Source organism: Rhipicephalus microplus, chromosome 10 (assembly GCF_043290135.1).
Source record: "Rhipicephalus microplus isolate Deutch F79 chromosome 10, USDA_Rmic, whole genome shotgun sequence".
NCBI lineage: Eukaryota > Metazoa > Arthropoda > Arachnida > Ixodida > Ixodidae > Rhipicephalus > Rhipicephalus microplus.
In genome coordinates this window covers 4303882-4319820 of record NC_134709.1, presented here as the reverse complement: position 1 = coordinate 4319820, position 15939 = coordinate 4303882, and the positions used below count along the sequence as shown (strand labels likewise).

Here is a 15939-nt window from a genome sequence, read left to right as displayed (position 1 = left end):
CTAAACATCTATTCACATTTTAGCAGAGATAAGCTCACGAGTACACTTTCGCCGGGAACAGTGATCTGTTACCTTTATTATTAACCTATGTCTATGTTGAAAGTCTATTGCTGTAGAACCTCTCTTTCTCTCTCTGTGTCTGTGTGTGTGTGTGTGTGTGTGTGTGTGTGTGTGTGTGTGTGTGCGTGCGTTTGTGTGTGTGTGCGTGCGTGCGTTTGTGTGTGTGTGTGCGTTTGTATGTGTGTGTGTTTGTGTGTGTGCGTGCGTGCGTGCGTGTGTTGATGATGATATGTGGGGTTTAACGTCCCAAAACCACCATTTGATTATGAGAGACGCCGTAGTGGAGGGCTCCGGAAATTTTGACCACCCGGGGTTCTTTAACGTGCACCCAAATCTGAGTACACGGGCCTACAACATTTCCGCCTCCATCGGAAATGCAGCCGCCACAGCCGGGATTTGAACCCGCGACCTGCGGTGTGTGTGTGTGTGTGTGTGTGTGTGTGTGTGTGTGTGTGTGTGTGTGTGTGTGTGTAAGCAGAAATGTACCAAGTATAGATGCAGTGTGCAGCTGGGCAGCCTTCTTTGTTTCTTTCTTTTCCACCGTTTTTTTTTCTATCCCTTTAGCTTTATTAATTTATTTTTGCTTGCTCTTTCGGCAAGGTTCTGTTTGGCGTTGCATAAGTCAGTTGCCAGACTTTGGGGTGGTTGTTGCCAGACTGTCACCAAATTTAGTGGATAAATTTGCCCATGTAGTTGTGGCTTCTCCGTGAGGGTTTGGTGTCGTCCGCGGTGCATTGCGCGAGTGCGTCAGCTACGTTGGCAGTTTTAATTAACCCTTTACTGCCGGTTGTCGCGAATTCGCGACATACCGGAAAAGGCCGACCAAGCAACTTACCACACGCCTACTGCCTTCAGCGCCGGCTGTCACGTCTTCGCGGCGAACGTAGCTTTCAGTACGAGACATCTAGCGCCATCTCAGGTAAGGTATTCCAAGCTAGGACCCAGTGTTGTGTCCGAGTTGGCGGTGAGCGCGAAGCACGTGCAACAGCTCTCATTTCTTCGTTGTTTTCTGCCGGAGTGACGTAAGTTCAATCTACTATAAATTTTTTTCGGTGTGCACGCATCCAAGAGATTGAATATGACATGTTACATCGTTTTGAAGTACATTTTTTGTTGCACAATCCTTGCTTTCATGGTATGTCGCGAATTCGCGACATCCGGCGTTTGCGCAAGTGGTGACTGACGGTATGATAATTTAGTTTTTCATTTCTTGACAGGAGATGGACTCCCGCTCGTTTTATGGGAAAAGGGGGCTTCGTACGCGCTTGCCACCTGAAGACAAAAGTGATGACAGCTGTCTCAGTGACAGCGAAGACGACGATGTTGTTCCCTATCATCATACACAAGCTCGAGTGTCTTCATCTAGCAGTGAGGATGAAGACGAAGATGCGGTAGATGAACCAAGTGCCTCTCGAAAACGTGCGGTGCGATGGAAAAAAACCGGTTGTCAAGAACAGCGAGAAGTACCACCCTGGGAAAGCGCTCTTCCTGAGGCTGACACTGTACGAGCTCCTATCGAATATTTCAAGGACTTTTTTGATGACAACTTCATGAATCACATCGTTGAGCAGAGCAATGTGTTTGCGACGCAGAAAAATCCTAACAAAGGACTTGCTCTGTCTCGTGATGAGCTAGATCAATTTCTCGGCACCGTCACATTCATGTCGATCTGTCGACTCCCAAGAAGTCGGCTATACTAGGCGGCCGAGTCCGGAGTCCGCACGGTGGCCGACACGATGTCACGTGATCGCTGGGAGGCAATCAAAGCAAATTTGCATTTCAACAACAATGATGACATGCCGCCACCAAATGATCCACACAAGGACCGTCTTTTCAAGGTTCGGCCAGTTATTGACTTCCTCCTGCCGAAATTTCAAGGTATCCCAAAAACACAAGCCCTGTGTGTCGACGAGCAAATGGTACCGTTCAAGGGACGCTCAAGCCTAGAGCAATACATTCCCAGCAAACCCCACAAATGGGGTTACAAAGTTTTTCTGCTGTGCGACCCACAGGGCATGGTGCACTCTTTCGAAATATACACAGGAAGGATTGATGCTGTCCCTGGGGAGCCCGACATTGGTGCCAGTGGCGATATAGTACTCAAGCTTTCCCAAACATTCAGCCAGGACTGAACCATCTTCTTTTCTGCGATAATTGGTTTACGTCCCTGAAGCTCTTTAGCTCATTATCAAAAAAAGATGTCCACTGTCTTGGCACAGTCCGTGCTAATCGACTGCAAGGTTGTCCTCTGCCTTCTGATGCAAGCCTCAAGAAAAAGGGCCGAGGATCCTTCGAAGAATTCGAGACGGTGGTTGATGCCACAAAACTAATTGCACTCAAGTGGTACGATAACCGAGCGGTCACAACGTTGAGCACGTTCGCAGGTGCTGAGCCAGTTACGTCTGTTGGCAGGTGGGAACGCTCAAAAAAGATGACCGTACAGGTTGAATGCCCAAGTGCGGTCAGCATCTACAACAAGTTCATGGGAGGCGTGGACCAGCTGGATGCACTGATTGCATATTACAGAATCCATGTAAGGTCCAAAAAGTTTTACCTTAAGATTTTTTTTCATTTTGTGGATATGGTCGTCGTTGTCGCCTGGCTGCTTAACAGACGTGACTGTGATGCAGTAGGCGTTCCTACCAAGCAGCAGATGGACCTCCTCAAGTTCAAGTTCTACATCGCTACCTGTTTGCTGAAGGAGAACAAAAACACTGCAACGAAAAAAAGGGGCAGGCCGTCCTCATCTGTGGAATCGCAGCTTGAGTGCAAGAAAAAAAATAGGGCCCATGAAACCCGTGCCAGTCGCTAGTGTCAGCACGGACAGTACAGGTCACTGGCCAACTGTCGAAACCACACTGTATCAGCGGTGCAAGCGGCCAGGATGCAAGGGGCAAACCGTTTTCAAATGCACAAAATGCGACGTTCACTTGTGCTTCAATAAGAATGCTAACTGCTTTGTGGATTTTCACCAGCCGTGAAACGAGATGCTGTTACTAAATCCTGGGTAAAGGATATGTTTTGCTGAATATTTTTGATTGAACGATTCAGTTTCTGTGAAATAAATGTTTACCAGAGATGCCAAGCTCCGTAGCCCTGATCAGACTCGGTTTATTGATGCGGCGATCACATAGTTGCGTTGAATTGAACGCATCTCTCGTTTGGACCACATATTGACTTAGGTGCCTGTTGTCGCGAATTCGCGACAAACCTAAAAGTATGCAATAAAGTTGCATTTCAGATAATATAATTTCCGAATGAAGTAAAGATTGCTATTTAAAGCTGAAAAATGGAAAACGAATTTTTTTCTTCGGCGCTTTCATAATTCAGGCATTAAAGGGTTAACAAAATAAAACGAGTGTTCCAGAAGTCGGGGCGCGTTCTCTAGCTGTGTGCGCTGCTGTGCACTTAAAATATCGCGTCTCAGTATTAGGGACGACGGGGAAAACTGAATCGAGGCGCAGCAGGCGGTGCGCTGCCCCCCCCCCCTTTTTTTTTTCACAGCTGATCGTGCCGCGTCGACCACATGCCACGGCGGGGACGCTACGCTTCGCCTAGCTGTGTCAGCACAAGGCATATCATTCGGACTCGTGTACTTGTGACGAATAAACGTCCCATGGCTGTCTAATCGGGGTACGTCGGATATGCTACAGCTATATACGCCTGGAAGGCTGCTTTATCGACGCAGTTGGAGCGAATTAAGCGTGACTCGCGCGTACCTGTAAATGGGAACCCGCATAAGCATTCATTATTTGGAATTTTGGTCGTTTGTGCTTATTGCGGGTAGGGGCCCTGCAAGCGACGCTGGCTGGTCGGCGGGGTCCTCTTTACAGGTACGCGCGAGTCGCGCTTAATTCACTGCAACTGCATCGATAAAACAGCCTTTTAGGCGCATATAGCTGTAGCATATCCGACGTACCCCAATTAGCCAGCCTTGGGACGTTTATTCGTCACATGTACACGCGTCCGAACGATATGTCTTGTGATAACACAGCTAGGGGAAGCGTAATGTCCCCATCGTAGCACGCGGTCGACGAGCCACGATCAGCTGTGAAAAAAAAAAGGGCGGGGGGGGGGGGCAGCGCACCGCCTGCTGCGCCTCGATTCAGTTTTCCCCGTCGTCCCTAATACTCAGACGCGATCTCTTAATTGCACAGGTGCACACACAGCAAGACAACGCGCCCCAACGTCTAGAAGGCGCGGTTCATTCCGTTAATTAAAACAGCCAGCATCGCTCATGCACTCGCAAAATGCACCGCGGACGACACCAAACTGTCGCGAGGAAGCCACTACTACACAAGCAAATTTATTTACCAAATTTGGCGGCAATCTGGCAACACCAACCTTCTCAGTTCGGCAAGCACTTATGCAACGCCAAACAGAACTTGGCCGCTCTTTCTATTCGTCTTCCCATTTTTTTTTTACTTTCCTGCCTTTAGCGCTTTTTTTCTTGCATATTACACGTGGTTTTACTTGCATTACGTCGAACGCACACACTGTTATTTTTTGTTTTGTTATTGTGATGATCATGATAAATGATCATCATCGAGACGCTTGAAAAACGGGAGAAAGAAAACCTTCCTTTGGCTAGAGTGTACTAGAACTTTTGAGTGGCGCGACCGAAACGCTTTCCCCTTGCTTTCTCCATCCCCAACTTGTGGCGAAAGTAGCGGCGGCGCTGCCATCGCCCAATCTACCCACTTGGTTTACTCGGCTGGCTCGGCGGCATGGCCGGCATCTCGGTTTTAGTCGCGAAATGACGAAGAAGCAGCATCTAAACCATTGTTACGCGCCAGGTTGCACAACTGGATATCCGCGTGTGCAACAAAGTCGGAAGTTATCGCTTTTTAAGGCCCCGAAAGACGAAGATCGACGACTTCTTTGGGAGCGGAACCTCCATCGGCTTGACAAGCCACTTGACGCCGATTGTGCTGTGTGCGAGTTACATTTCGAAGCACATTTCATTGTGAGAGACTACGTACACGTTATCAATGGTGTTCAAGTCCGAATTCCTAGGGGAACGCCGACACTTGCCCCTGATGCAGTCCCGACGATCTTGCCCAACCTGCCTGCATATTTGTCACAGAACGAGCGCTAAAAAAGAGCGCGCCGCCAAATCCTTGCGACAACGGGCGGAAAAAACGCCGCGAGGTAAAAAGAAAAAAAAAAAGAAAGCAAACATCCAAGGCTCCCGGGCGCGCGCTCTCCCCGCAGAAGCATGGCTTCACAGACGAACCTCCTCACCCCACATCGGCGGCCCAGCGAGGCCGCGACTTTTCTAGAACGAAGGAGGCGGGGTCAGACCGAGTGAATCATCCTCCGGAGAGGGCAGTCGAACCGTCTCGTGCCTCTCCCCAGCCTTCGCTGCGCATCGCGCCGACGAAATGAGGAGAACGTTCTGGAAGGTGGCGCGGAAAGTATTTAATCGAGCGGCCGAGACGAGAAATCAGGAGGAGACGGAAGTGAGCGCCAGAGTGCGTAGAGAGTCCGCCGTGTAGTCGGCGAAGTTTTTGGTCCGTAGGGACGGCTCGAGCTACAGGCAAGAGCGTGGGTTTACCGCTATCGAGCGAAGACGCGGGCAACAGCTGCGTGTGTGAAGCCGACGGATTTCCGGCGAAGAAGTTTGAAGCTTGGAGAGTGGCCATTTGAGGACGCGAGGTTTCCTGGAAGAGAAACTTCGAGAGCTACGGAACGACAACAACGCTGGACTTTGAGTGAGTGATTCTCGGAAGAGTATCATCTAGACTTTGGTTCCAAGAACTTTGGACTGAATAGGTTTTCTATCTCTTTAGTCTTTAAGTGTCTTGGTTGTTCAATGCATGCGACTGCATTGTAGTGCGTATTGTTGTCCGTGTCCGTTGTTTCAAGTGTGGCTGATTGTATTGTGTAGTACGTTGATTGATTGGTTTGATTGGTGACATATTGTATGCAACTATTGTGGAGTGTGCATTTTTGTGTATTGTTTTCGATCTGCCATTATTGAGAATATAATTTGTTTGTTTATCAACTCTCGGCTCTGACTTGTTCTTTGGGCCACAGCCGGCGTCCGCTGGCGCGCCAAAAAGGACCACTTCTAAATTGTCCACGCTTTCGTGGTGCGGTTCGGAGGGCCGATACTTCGGCTCTTGGAATTAGCCCGGCGATCGCCTCCCTAATAAACGGGACATGTGTGACAATTAATCTGGCGTCCGCGACAGGACTTTTTGGTGCACAGTGTGTCCAAAGTAGTGAGAAAGAGCCTCGAGTTGTGATAGTGCTATCGGAACGATTTTGTGTGTTGTTCAGTGTTCTCGGTAACGAGTGCAGGGGAGTGCTCCGATAGACTGATCTAGGCAGATACTTTTTGGCACGCGGCAAGGTTTTATTTGCGAGACACCATGGATCTCGAAAAGTTAGTTGCTCTGGGTGAGAAGATGGGTCTTTCTGGCGCCGAACTACGGAAGTGGGTGACCCAGAGGGAAAAAGAAGAAAAAGAGAGGGTCAAAGAGGAAAAGGCAGCTGAGCTGGAAAGAGAAAAGCTGGCGGCTGAGAGGGCGAGAGAAGAAAGAGAAGCGGAGATGGCTGAAAGGGAGCGGCAGCGGCAGCACGAGATGGAACTCGAGCGGCTCCGTTTGCAACAGCGAAGTGAAACTCCCGTCCAAGCTAGAGTTGAAAGCAGCGAACGGGAAGATCACGGCTTCCGCTTGAACCCAAGCAAGCTGCTCGTAGCGTTTGATGAAAGGAAGGACGACCTAGACGCGTACCTCCACAGATTTGAGACGATTGCGAGGAGCCAGAATTGGCCGGAACAGCAATGGGCAACTGCTTTGAGTACTTGCTTGAGTGGTGAAGCGCTCAGTGTGTACGGTAGGCTGACGCCGACCGATGCAGCCAACTACGCAAAGGTGAAAGCGGCTTTGTTGAAGCGATTTAGATTCACCGTGGAAGGATTCCGGGACAGATTTCGGACAGGAAAGCCAGCTGACGGTGAGACGGCTACGCAGTATGCCGCCCGACTTTGCCATTATTTCGACAGATGGATTGAACTTTCAGGGACAGCACAGGAGTACGATGAGCTTAGAGAGCTCCTAATTAGAGAACAATTTCTTACTAGTTGCCACCCAAGTCTGTCACTGTACTTGAAAGAGAGGAAGGCTGACTCACTTGAAGACATGCTTGAATTGGCTGATCAATTCTTGGAAGCGCAAGGCGGAACTAATTTGGCCAAGGTAAAGAAGGAGTGTCCCGATGATTCGAAGAAATTGGCTCCTGAAGAAAAGAAGCGTGCACCAGAGAGCATTCCGCGATGTTTTCTGTGCAACCGAGTGGGTCATCGCGCGAAAAACTGTCGAACGATCTTTACGAGCCCTACGGCAGTAAAATGTTTCAAGTGTGGTCAGACTGGGCACAAAGCAGATGCATGTCGGAACGGAGTGAGTCAAACTCACCAGGTATCCTGTGTGCAAGCAGCACCGAAATCTGATAATAATGCCGTCACTGATGGATTCGTAGAGTTGAAGAATGGGGAGAAAATTCCTATTGTGGGGGCTGTAATGTCAAAACAGCCAACCGGTGTTACGAAGGGAATGCCAACGCTTCCTGGTGTCACAGAACGAGCGCTAAAAAAGAGCGCGCCCCCAAAGCCTTGCGACAACGGGCGGCAGAAACGCCGCGAGGTAAAAAGAAAAAAAAAGAAAGCAAACATCCAGGGCTCCCGGGCGCGCGCTCTCCCCGCAGAAGCACGGCTTCGCAGACGATCCTCCTCACCCCACATCGGCGGCCCAGCAAGGCCGCGATTTTTCTCGAACGAAGGAGGCGGGGTCAGACCGAGTGAATCATCCTCCGGAGAGGGCAGTCGAACCGTCTCGTGCCTCTCCCCAGCCTTCGCTGCGCATCGCGCCGACGAAATGAGGAGAACGTTCTGGAAGGTGGCGCGGAAAGTATTTAATCGAGCGGCCGAGACGAGAAATCAGGAGGAGACGGAAGTGAGCGCCAGAGTGCGTAGAGAGTCCGCCGTGTAGTCGGCGAAGTTTTTGGTCCGTAGGGACGGCTCGAGCTACAGGCAAGAGCGTGGGTTTACCGCTATCGAGCGAAGACGCGGGCAACAGCTGCGTGTGTGAAGCCGACGGATTTCCGGCGAAGAAGTTTGAAGCTTGGAGAGTGGCCATTTGAGGACGCGAGGTTTCCTGGAAGAGAAACTTCGAGAGCTACGGAACGACAACAACGCTGGACTTTGAGTGAGTGATTCTCGGAAGAGTATCATCTAGACTTTGGTTCCAAGAACTTTGGACTGAATAGGTTTTCTATCTCTTTAGTCTTTAAGTGTCTTGGTTGTTCAATGCATGCGACTGCATTGTAGTGCGTATTGTTGTCCGTGTCCGTTGTTTCAAGTGTGGCTGATTGTATTGTGTAGTACGTTGATTGATTGGTTTGATTGGTGACATATTGTATGCAACTATTGTGGAGTGTGCATTTTTGTGTATTGTTTTCGATCTGCCATTATTGAGAATATAATTTGTTTGTTTATCAACTCTCGGCTCTGACTTGTTCTTTGGGCCACAGCCGGCGTCCGCTGGCGCGCCAAAAAGGACCACTTCTAAATTGTCCACGCTTTCGTGGTGCGGTTCGGAGGGCCGATACTTCGGCTCTTGGAATTAGCCCGGCGATCGCCTCCCTAATAAACGGGACATGTGTGACAATATTTGACGCTCAAAACTCCAGCTCCGCGGACCCAAACAAAGCGGCGTCATCAGTGTGTGGCCGGCTGAGAATGACAACAGAAAACGGCGACGCATTAGCACTCCTGCCCAGCTCCTTGTGGATACCAACGGTGCAACTTCTGCAGATGGCGACGAAGCTGACGAGGCAAGCTCAAGTCCCTCGTCTGACGCGGTTGTCACTCTCGGTGACCTTCGTGGTCTTGTCCTACCATCAAAGTCATGGGCGCTGCACGAGTTTCCTGGATTTGCCGGCGTGTCGTACGTAGCGTGCTCACTGAATCCTAGCACTCGTGAACTTTGCATTCAACGAGACGTATACTTCACCTGTGCAGACAATGGAATCGTGCAATGTGAAGCATTCGTGCAAGAGAAACTATTCTGCAAGTCCAGTTTAGTAACTGTTCGAGAAGCCTCGGATGCTCTGCAGCTTGTTGCAAGCGTCCCACTCTGTTGTGGAGCAGCAGAAACTTCATTTTTGCCACCATCGGACCTTACCCACGGTCTACACGCGCAAATGAAGTCAAGATCAGAAATCTTCTACAGTGTCGAAAGCGCACAGAAGCACCTAAAACTGAGTAGGCTATAAATTGCTACAGTGGCGTAAAAAGGATGTCATTTTTCGTGCATATTTTCTTACACTCTTAATTTTTTGACGGTACACCAAGAAGAAAAACAATTTTTCCTAGAAGAGGCTTGTAAGCGAGAGAACGTGCAAATAATGACGCGAAATCTCAAAATAAATCTTTGATCTTGAATCTTTTTGTATTAAACCTGTGATGGTAAATTTGGCAGCATTAGGGATCTCGGTGCATAATTCATAGATCTAAGACGATTCATTGTTGCACTTCAGTGTCCCCTCAAACGATCTTTCGACCATAACATCTTTTTTTTTTTCAAATGCATTTTGGAAAGACAACCTTAACTCTGTCGTTCTGTTTGCTTTGCTTTATGTTATCTTTTGTATCCTGGCTCTATATTTTACGTTTTTTACAATTCACCTAATTGCAAATGTATTGTTTTATAAATATGTAAACCTTGCATTTTATGTTATCAATTATGATTAACATTAGTTATGACTGTGCTTTGCAGTGTTGTTCCGTTTTTTAAACTCTCAAAATCTTCCACTACTATGTTTCACCTAAGACATTCTTTTGCAGTATTACGTATTTGCATTTCTGTGGGTCCTACAACAATGCATCTATTCCCATATTTCAAAACCAAAGGGAGGTTTGGAAAAACTCTGCTGTTCTTCAAATAATATCAATAAAGCCTACTTTTTTGTCGTGTGTGCAAGCAGCCACAAGCAATGAGCCTTTTATTTGAGTCCAGCTTTGGTGTTTTACGTGGAATGGACCAAGAGTTCTTCGTTTTGTGTGCACCATATTCCTTTTTTTTGGGGGGGGGGGGGGCGCTTCCGGTGTGTACCGGCCAGCTGGTTTCTCGTCTAAAATGTGTACACTTTAAAAATTTAAAAAAAAACGCGCTCGTTATATTGTACAATGTGCTATGCTGCTTCGGGCTGCAGTGCGGTCAGCAGCAACTTCATTAATAATAATGTCAAATAACCTTTATTTGCGCGAAAAAGGGGAAGTATGTGAATAAGAAAAAAAAGAGGGAGATCATCTTCACACTAGGCGCGACAGAGAGGTACCAACACGTACGCGGAACGCCTGCCAGCCATCCGCCCGGGAAGATTGGTCGACGCCAGCGCCACCGCATCATTCCACGCCGAAACGGCCGCTCCCAGGCAGCTGCTCGCGCCACTCAAAAGATTCTAGTACACTCTACTTTGGCGCTCAATAAGCTACACATCACGGAGGACCTTTCCTTCCTCCGTGCTACAGATGAAGCGTTACGCGACGATGACAGTATACGACAGCCCGATGACAGTATACGCGACGATGACAAGCGACGATGACAGTATACGACAGCCCGAACCCCTAAAGTTCCAAACTTCAATATCTACATTTCTTCCATTTGTGTAAAATGAAATACTACGTTCAACGGTTCGTGCCCCGAGTACCGTATGCTTTCGCCCTCTGGAGCCGTCGCGTAAAACTTGCTTCTTAAAAAGGTCTCGCCTCTGCGGAGAGATGGCGCTACGTACAAATGTTACCAACACGGCGCGGTTTTTGAAGTTTTGGCTGCGTACGAAGAAAACCATGAGGGCATTTCAGGGCTTTCGGGGAGCGTTTCAGCAGGTTCACCCATGAGACGACTGACTCAGACTCACTTAGACGGTGACTGCACCATGAGCTCGAGTCGGAGTTAGTCCGTTTGAGGAAAAAATTGTGAATGTTGTTGAAAGAATACTTTGTGATTGAGTCCTAATGAGCCCGCTCGAAGAAAGCGTTGGCCCTTCGGAGTCTGAGAGAGCCGATTCGGCAGCTTCGGCAAAGCGGTGCCAAGCCCGAAGGAGGTGCCGAGCTGGGCAGCCCTCCTTGTTTATCGTCGGCTTTCTCTTTGTTTCCGCCTTATTTCATTTTTTATTTGAATTTTCTGTATTTTTATGGGTACTTTTCATTATATGTCAATTTATTTCTACATTATTTCTTCCTCTTTTCACATTTCATTTCTCTTTCTAATAGTCGCTGGCTTCCTCTATGTTTCCACTTTTACACGAGGTTTTTTCTGCGTTGCGTCAGGTGACGACCGCATAAAACCGCATATGACATCCCAGGAGAGGTGAATTTCGCAAGAGGAAGTTCAGCAAGTGTTCAGCATTTCCACACATCACATAAACCCCTTTACGCTGACCAATTTAAACCGGCTCGCGAAGTTCACAACTATCCGTTCTTTTACACGAAACAAACAATAATATAGAACGATAACCAAAACGACAAGTGCTTTTGAAGCCGCAAACACGAACATTAGGGCAAATCCATATACTACCCATCATTGCCATGGTGACTGAAGAATCTTTATTAAATAGTGACGCAGGAGGAGGTGGGGGGGGGGGGGGGGGGAGCCGACGGACGGGGAGTTTAGCAAGTTCTTAGACCAGCTGGCTACCCTGTGCTAGGAAAGGGGACTAAAAGATGGCAACAAGAAGAAAAAAAAGACAAGAGAAGGTAAAATAAAGGAAAGGAGACCATTACACTGCTTAAAAGAACACTAAAGTCAAATAACAAGTTACATCAAAGTGAAACCTCAATGTATGACAACATCTAAAACGACAATATTATAAACAATAGCGCCCTGCTTACCGAGAAACTAAAATAAATGCACATGAACACATGCACTGCGGTACGACATTCTGAAAATGATCCCGATGATATCAGACGCACCGCCTACATTTAATCACTAGTAGTCAATCTAGCTGCACTAAATAAAGAACTTTGCGTGCATCAAGAGACGCAATGAAATGCTGCTTGTTCGTTTCTGTTTGATTCACGGAAAGAAGAACCAACAGACGTTACTATGGGGAATGACGCGAGTGGTTCGAAAACTCAATTTTTGCGCAGTTACACCCGACATGTAGTGCCATCTAGCGGGGCACAGTTAAACCAAAAAAACGTCTGCAATTTCGGAGCCAATGGTGGGAAATTGATCAATGGCCATTGTTGCTGCTGTAGCTCCCGCTGCTTTTGGTTTGCTGCTACTAGCGCAGTAAAGCCGGGCAACGTTGTGCACGGCAACAGTGACGTGGGTCGGTCCGGTCGGTCCGCTTCTTGCGGCGGGTAATTTGAAGTGCGCTAACCCGATAAGCACAACTAAAACGTGATTTTATTTCATATTAGGCCCTTCCTTGGCACAAAAGTTACACTACGAGGTTTCTGTACCACTATTTCAACAATCAACATCGACTTAAAATTTGCCTTTAGTGTCCCTTTAAAGTGTCTCTAGAACAAATTGTCAGCAAAAAAAAATGAAATAATGTTTTTAAAGCCGGACGACCTCGACCAGAGTACCAGAACTTTTCATTTCGACAAAGGGCATTTATCTAGTTTGTTTGGTGCATTAGAAAGTTTTTGCCTCGGCGCACTGAAACGGTACAATAATCTGCCTTTGGAGACTTTCACTCTAGCAAATTAAAAATGCTGGTTCTCCAGGCCCCTACAAAAAATCACAGCATATCCACGGAGTGAATGATGATGAGTGGGCGAAGCGTCCGTCAGCCCATGCGTGCTTCCGTCCGTCCGCGCGACCATAAGTAAAGCCTATAGCAGCACTATAGCAGTACGCTCACGGTCCGTCACTCGGCTTCTTTTCACATTTCGCGGGCTTTCTTTAAACGTGGAAAAAATAACAGCGCGAGACGTATCGTACAGGAAACAATTTAATCAGTGGTTTCTGAAAGTGCTCTACATTTTAGTGTTAATATATTGGGTTTCCAGCCCATCATTTAAAAATAGGCAATTAAGAATTATTAATTAACTAGTATGGGGAGAAAGAAAGAATAGCCTGAGTACTTACAGGCTAGTGCGAGTACTATGCGTTTGGTTCAATTCGCCACTGAAGTGTCTTTCATTTTCAAATTCTTGGCTGAAGTTATGTGGGACACCCTGTATACGTAACCATACACCAACCAAATAAAGCTGCAGTCTCGAATATCCTGCGCCGCTGAGCTGCGCTCACTAGGCGCGCTTATAGGGCCATTCCACGCGCTTCCCGCACAGCCGCAATGCACGTGCCGCGACTCCTACCGCACGCCAGCGGTGGATAAATAAGCCAATTGGCGACGCTCTTTCACCCTCCCCAGCGTCGCTAATCGGATTATTTGTCCCCCGCTTGAGCGCGGTAGGGGTCCCGGCACGTGCGTTGCGGCTGTGCGGGAAGCGCGTGAAACGGCCCTTACGTACCACAGGCGATTCGGAGGCCACGTCGTCAGCTCCCTGTCTAAGGGCTTTCGCGGTAGGTTTTGGGACGGCACCCCACCTGGTGTAAGTCACCCACGTATTTAGCCTGCGTGCAATTGATGGCTGAAGTACAGGCGAGACGCTGAAACACGGTTAAAAGCTTACCGAAAAGTGGAGCGTAGGGCTGGTATAGCAAAAGTCACTGTCAGCGAAGTGTTTGCTGCATACGGTCGATGAAGGCGCGGGGCATTTTGCCTCTTCGAGTTTGACTATCCACTTTTTCCTCAGCTTCGAATTCTTGGGATAGTTGTGAAAGCTAACACCCTTCTCATGGGTGGGTGATCATGTAGAGGCGCAGATGAGCACTCTCTCGTTGCGCAGCGCTCGCTGCGACCGCAATTTTGAGAAACAAAGCACTGTGCTTTTAAAATGAGCGTTCAAACCCACGGTTTTTAGAACAGCGGCGGTAGCCATCACAAACAAGACAATTAATTGAATAGCGTCTTTGCCGAGTTTCACCACCACGGTGTTTTCTATACGGTGCCGCGCTGCCTATCGTGACCCTGCCTTCGCACCATGGCTCCGCTGTTGACGCACAAGCGGCCATTTATGAAGTTTTAGTGCTTGACGTCATCACAACTGGAGAGACTGCTGGCATGAAGTCACAAACAATTAGTACTGTATGACGGCAAGCTAGTGTCGATATCGGTAGGTGAGCAACAAGAAAATTGACTTTAATATAAAAAATACCTTAGCAGAATTCGCTGAGCCTCACACTTGCTTAGAGCCATCTCTGTATACAGGAGACTTGTCCCCGTCATCACCATTCGTCCCTCTTTTGTTTTCCTTCCCTCATCTCCTGCGTAGAGAAGCAGGCTAGAGCGAACTAGTTGAGGCTGACCCCTCAGCTTTCTAATAATTTCCCACTTTCTCTTTTGTATAGCAATGAAACACACCGCCGAAAAAAAAAATCTCAGTAACCCTTTAAGGCCTGCCCTACCTCTTGTACATAGTCCCAATAAATCTTTTTCGCCAAAACCATTTTCAACATTCACGTCTTCTGAAGTCTCTCGGTACAAAATAAACATGTGACTATGTATGGAATGACTCACCCGTTGGCAGCGGTGACGCGGGCAGAGGCGGCGCGGGTGACGACGGCGGCGAGTCGCAGTGACGCCCTATCGGCCAGCTGATCCTCCCCGGGTGGTTGCGAGGGGGCAGAGGAGGTGCCGGACGGGGCACCTCGGTGTCGTCGTACGCGACGTCCTCGTCCGGCGGTCTGTCGAACACGCTCAACCGCGATGACACCCAGCTGTCGATCGTTTTGCGGCGCACGGCCTGCACGCACAAAGGATATCTTATTAGGGGCCAAGCTCTGCAGGACCCAGCCTTGTCCCCTGTAGTGGTCGTTGCGCCCCCCCTCCCACACACAGGTTCTACAACAATAGACTTTCAACGTAGACATAGTTAATTATAAAGGTAAGAGATCACCGGCGAAAGTAACCTATCTAGAAGAGTACTGATGATCTTACCTCTGCTAAAATGTGAATAGATGTTGAGGCTTTCGAAGAAAACTTGTAACACAAAGGCACACGTCGAGCACTATGTGTCATAACAAATTACTCATCCTATAAAACGGTGCCTTGCCACTTTTTATTCACTTTCGAAGCATATCCTCCACTCTAGAAATTTTCCAGGAGGAAATATACATGTACGTTACTACATCTCACTCGATGCACATGATACAGGGCAACTCTCAGGTAACGTGCAGTTACCTATACGATACCCAGAGCTTAATCGTCCACTCGTCATGATGAACTTCGAGTAGATGCGTGAATTTTTCGTTTTATTTTCTTTAAAAACACCTGAAGCTTGAAGCTTATCGTATTTGTTTCTTACTCAGAAAGAGCACTAACAGCTAAAGGTCATACTACCCGGCTCTTACTCCTTTGCATGTTCGGCATGCATGCACATGGTTTTGCTGCGAGCTATAAAGCATCCAAAGATTTCAATGAAACACACATGTGCATAACTTCAATGGCAAATAAAGCAACACAAGTAGTCAATGTAATGCCACGAAGTCGAGACGTGAACGAAGGGAGCAGACTGTATGTGTAAGATGAAACTTAATTTGGCCGGACTTGTGGCCGATAACCGGAACCTCAGATTACAGCGATACAGGCTGGCACTGATAGCAGCGGACAGAGCGTCGGCATTTATACATGTGCCGTCGAATATTCCAGCGTTATCGCTTCGCCAACGTAAGTTCCAGAATAATCTGTAATGTTTGCGTTGCGTGCGTAATCTTAAAAAGATGATTTACTACAGATCCGAGGCTTCTCAACTCTGCAGGCACAGTTTGCGCTGAACATATACTTACA

General features: G+C 48.0%; 1 protein-coding gene across 5 annotated transcripts in view; it reads right to left on the bottom strand.

Moving 5' to 3' along the window:
- Positions 1 to 15939, bottom strand: part of LOC119180814 (uncharacterized) — a 317273-nt gene that overhangs the window by 201767 nt on the left and 99567 nt on the right. For all 5 annotated transcript variants that reach the window (XM_075874896.1, XM_075874897.1, XM_075874898.1 and 2 more), the window contains one exon: positions 14671 to 14896. In XM_075874896.1, coding sequence (XP_075731011.1) covers positions 14671 to 14896 — 226 coding nt within the window. The remainder of the gene's footprint in view (positions 1 to 14670; positions 14897 to 15939) is intronic.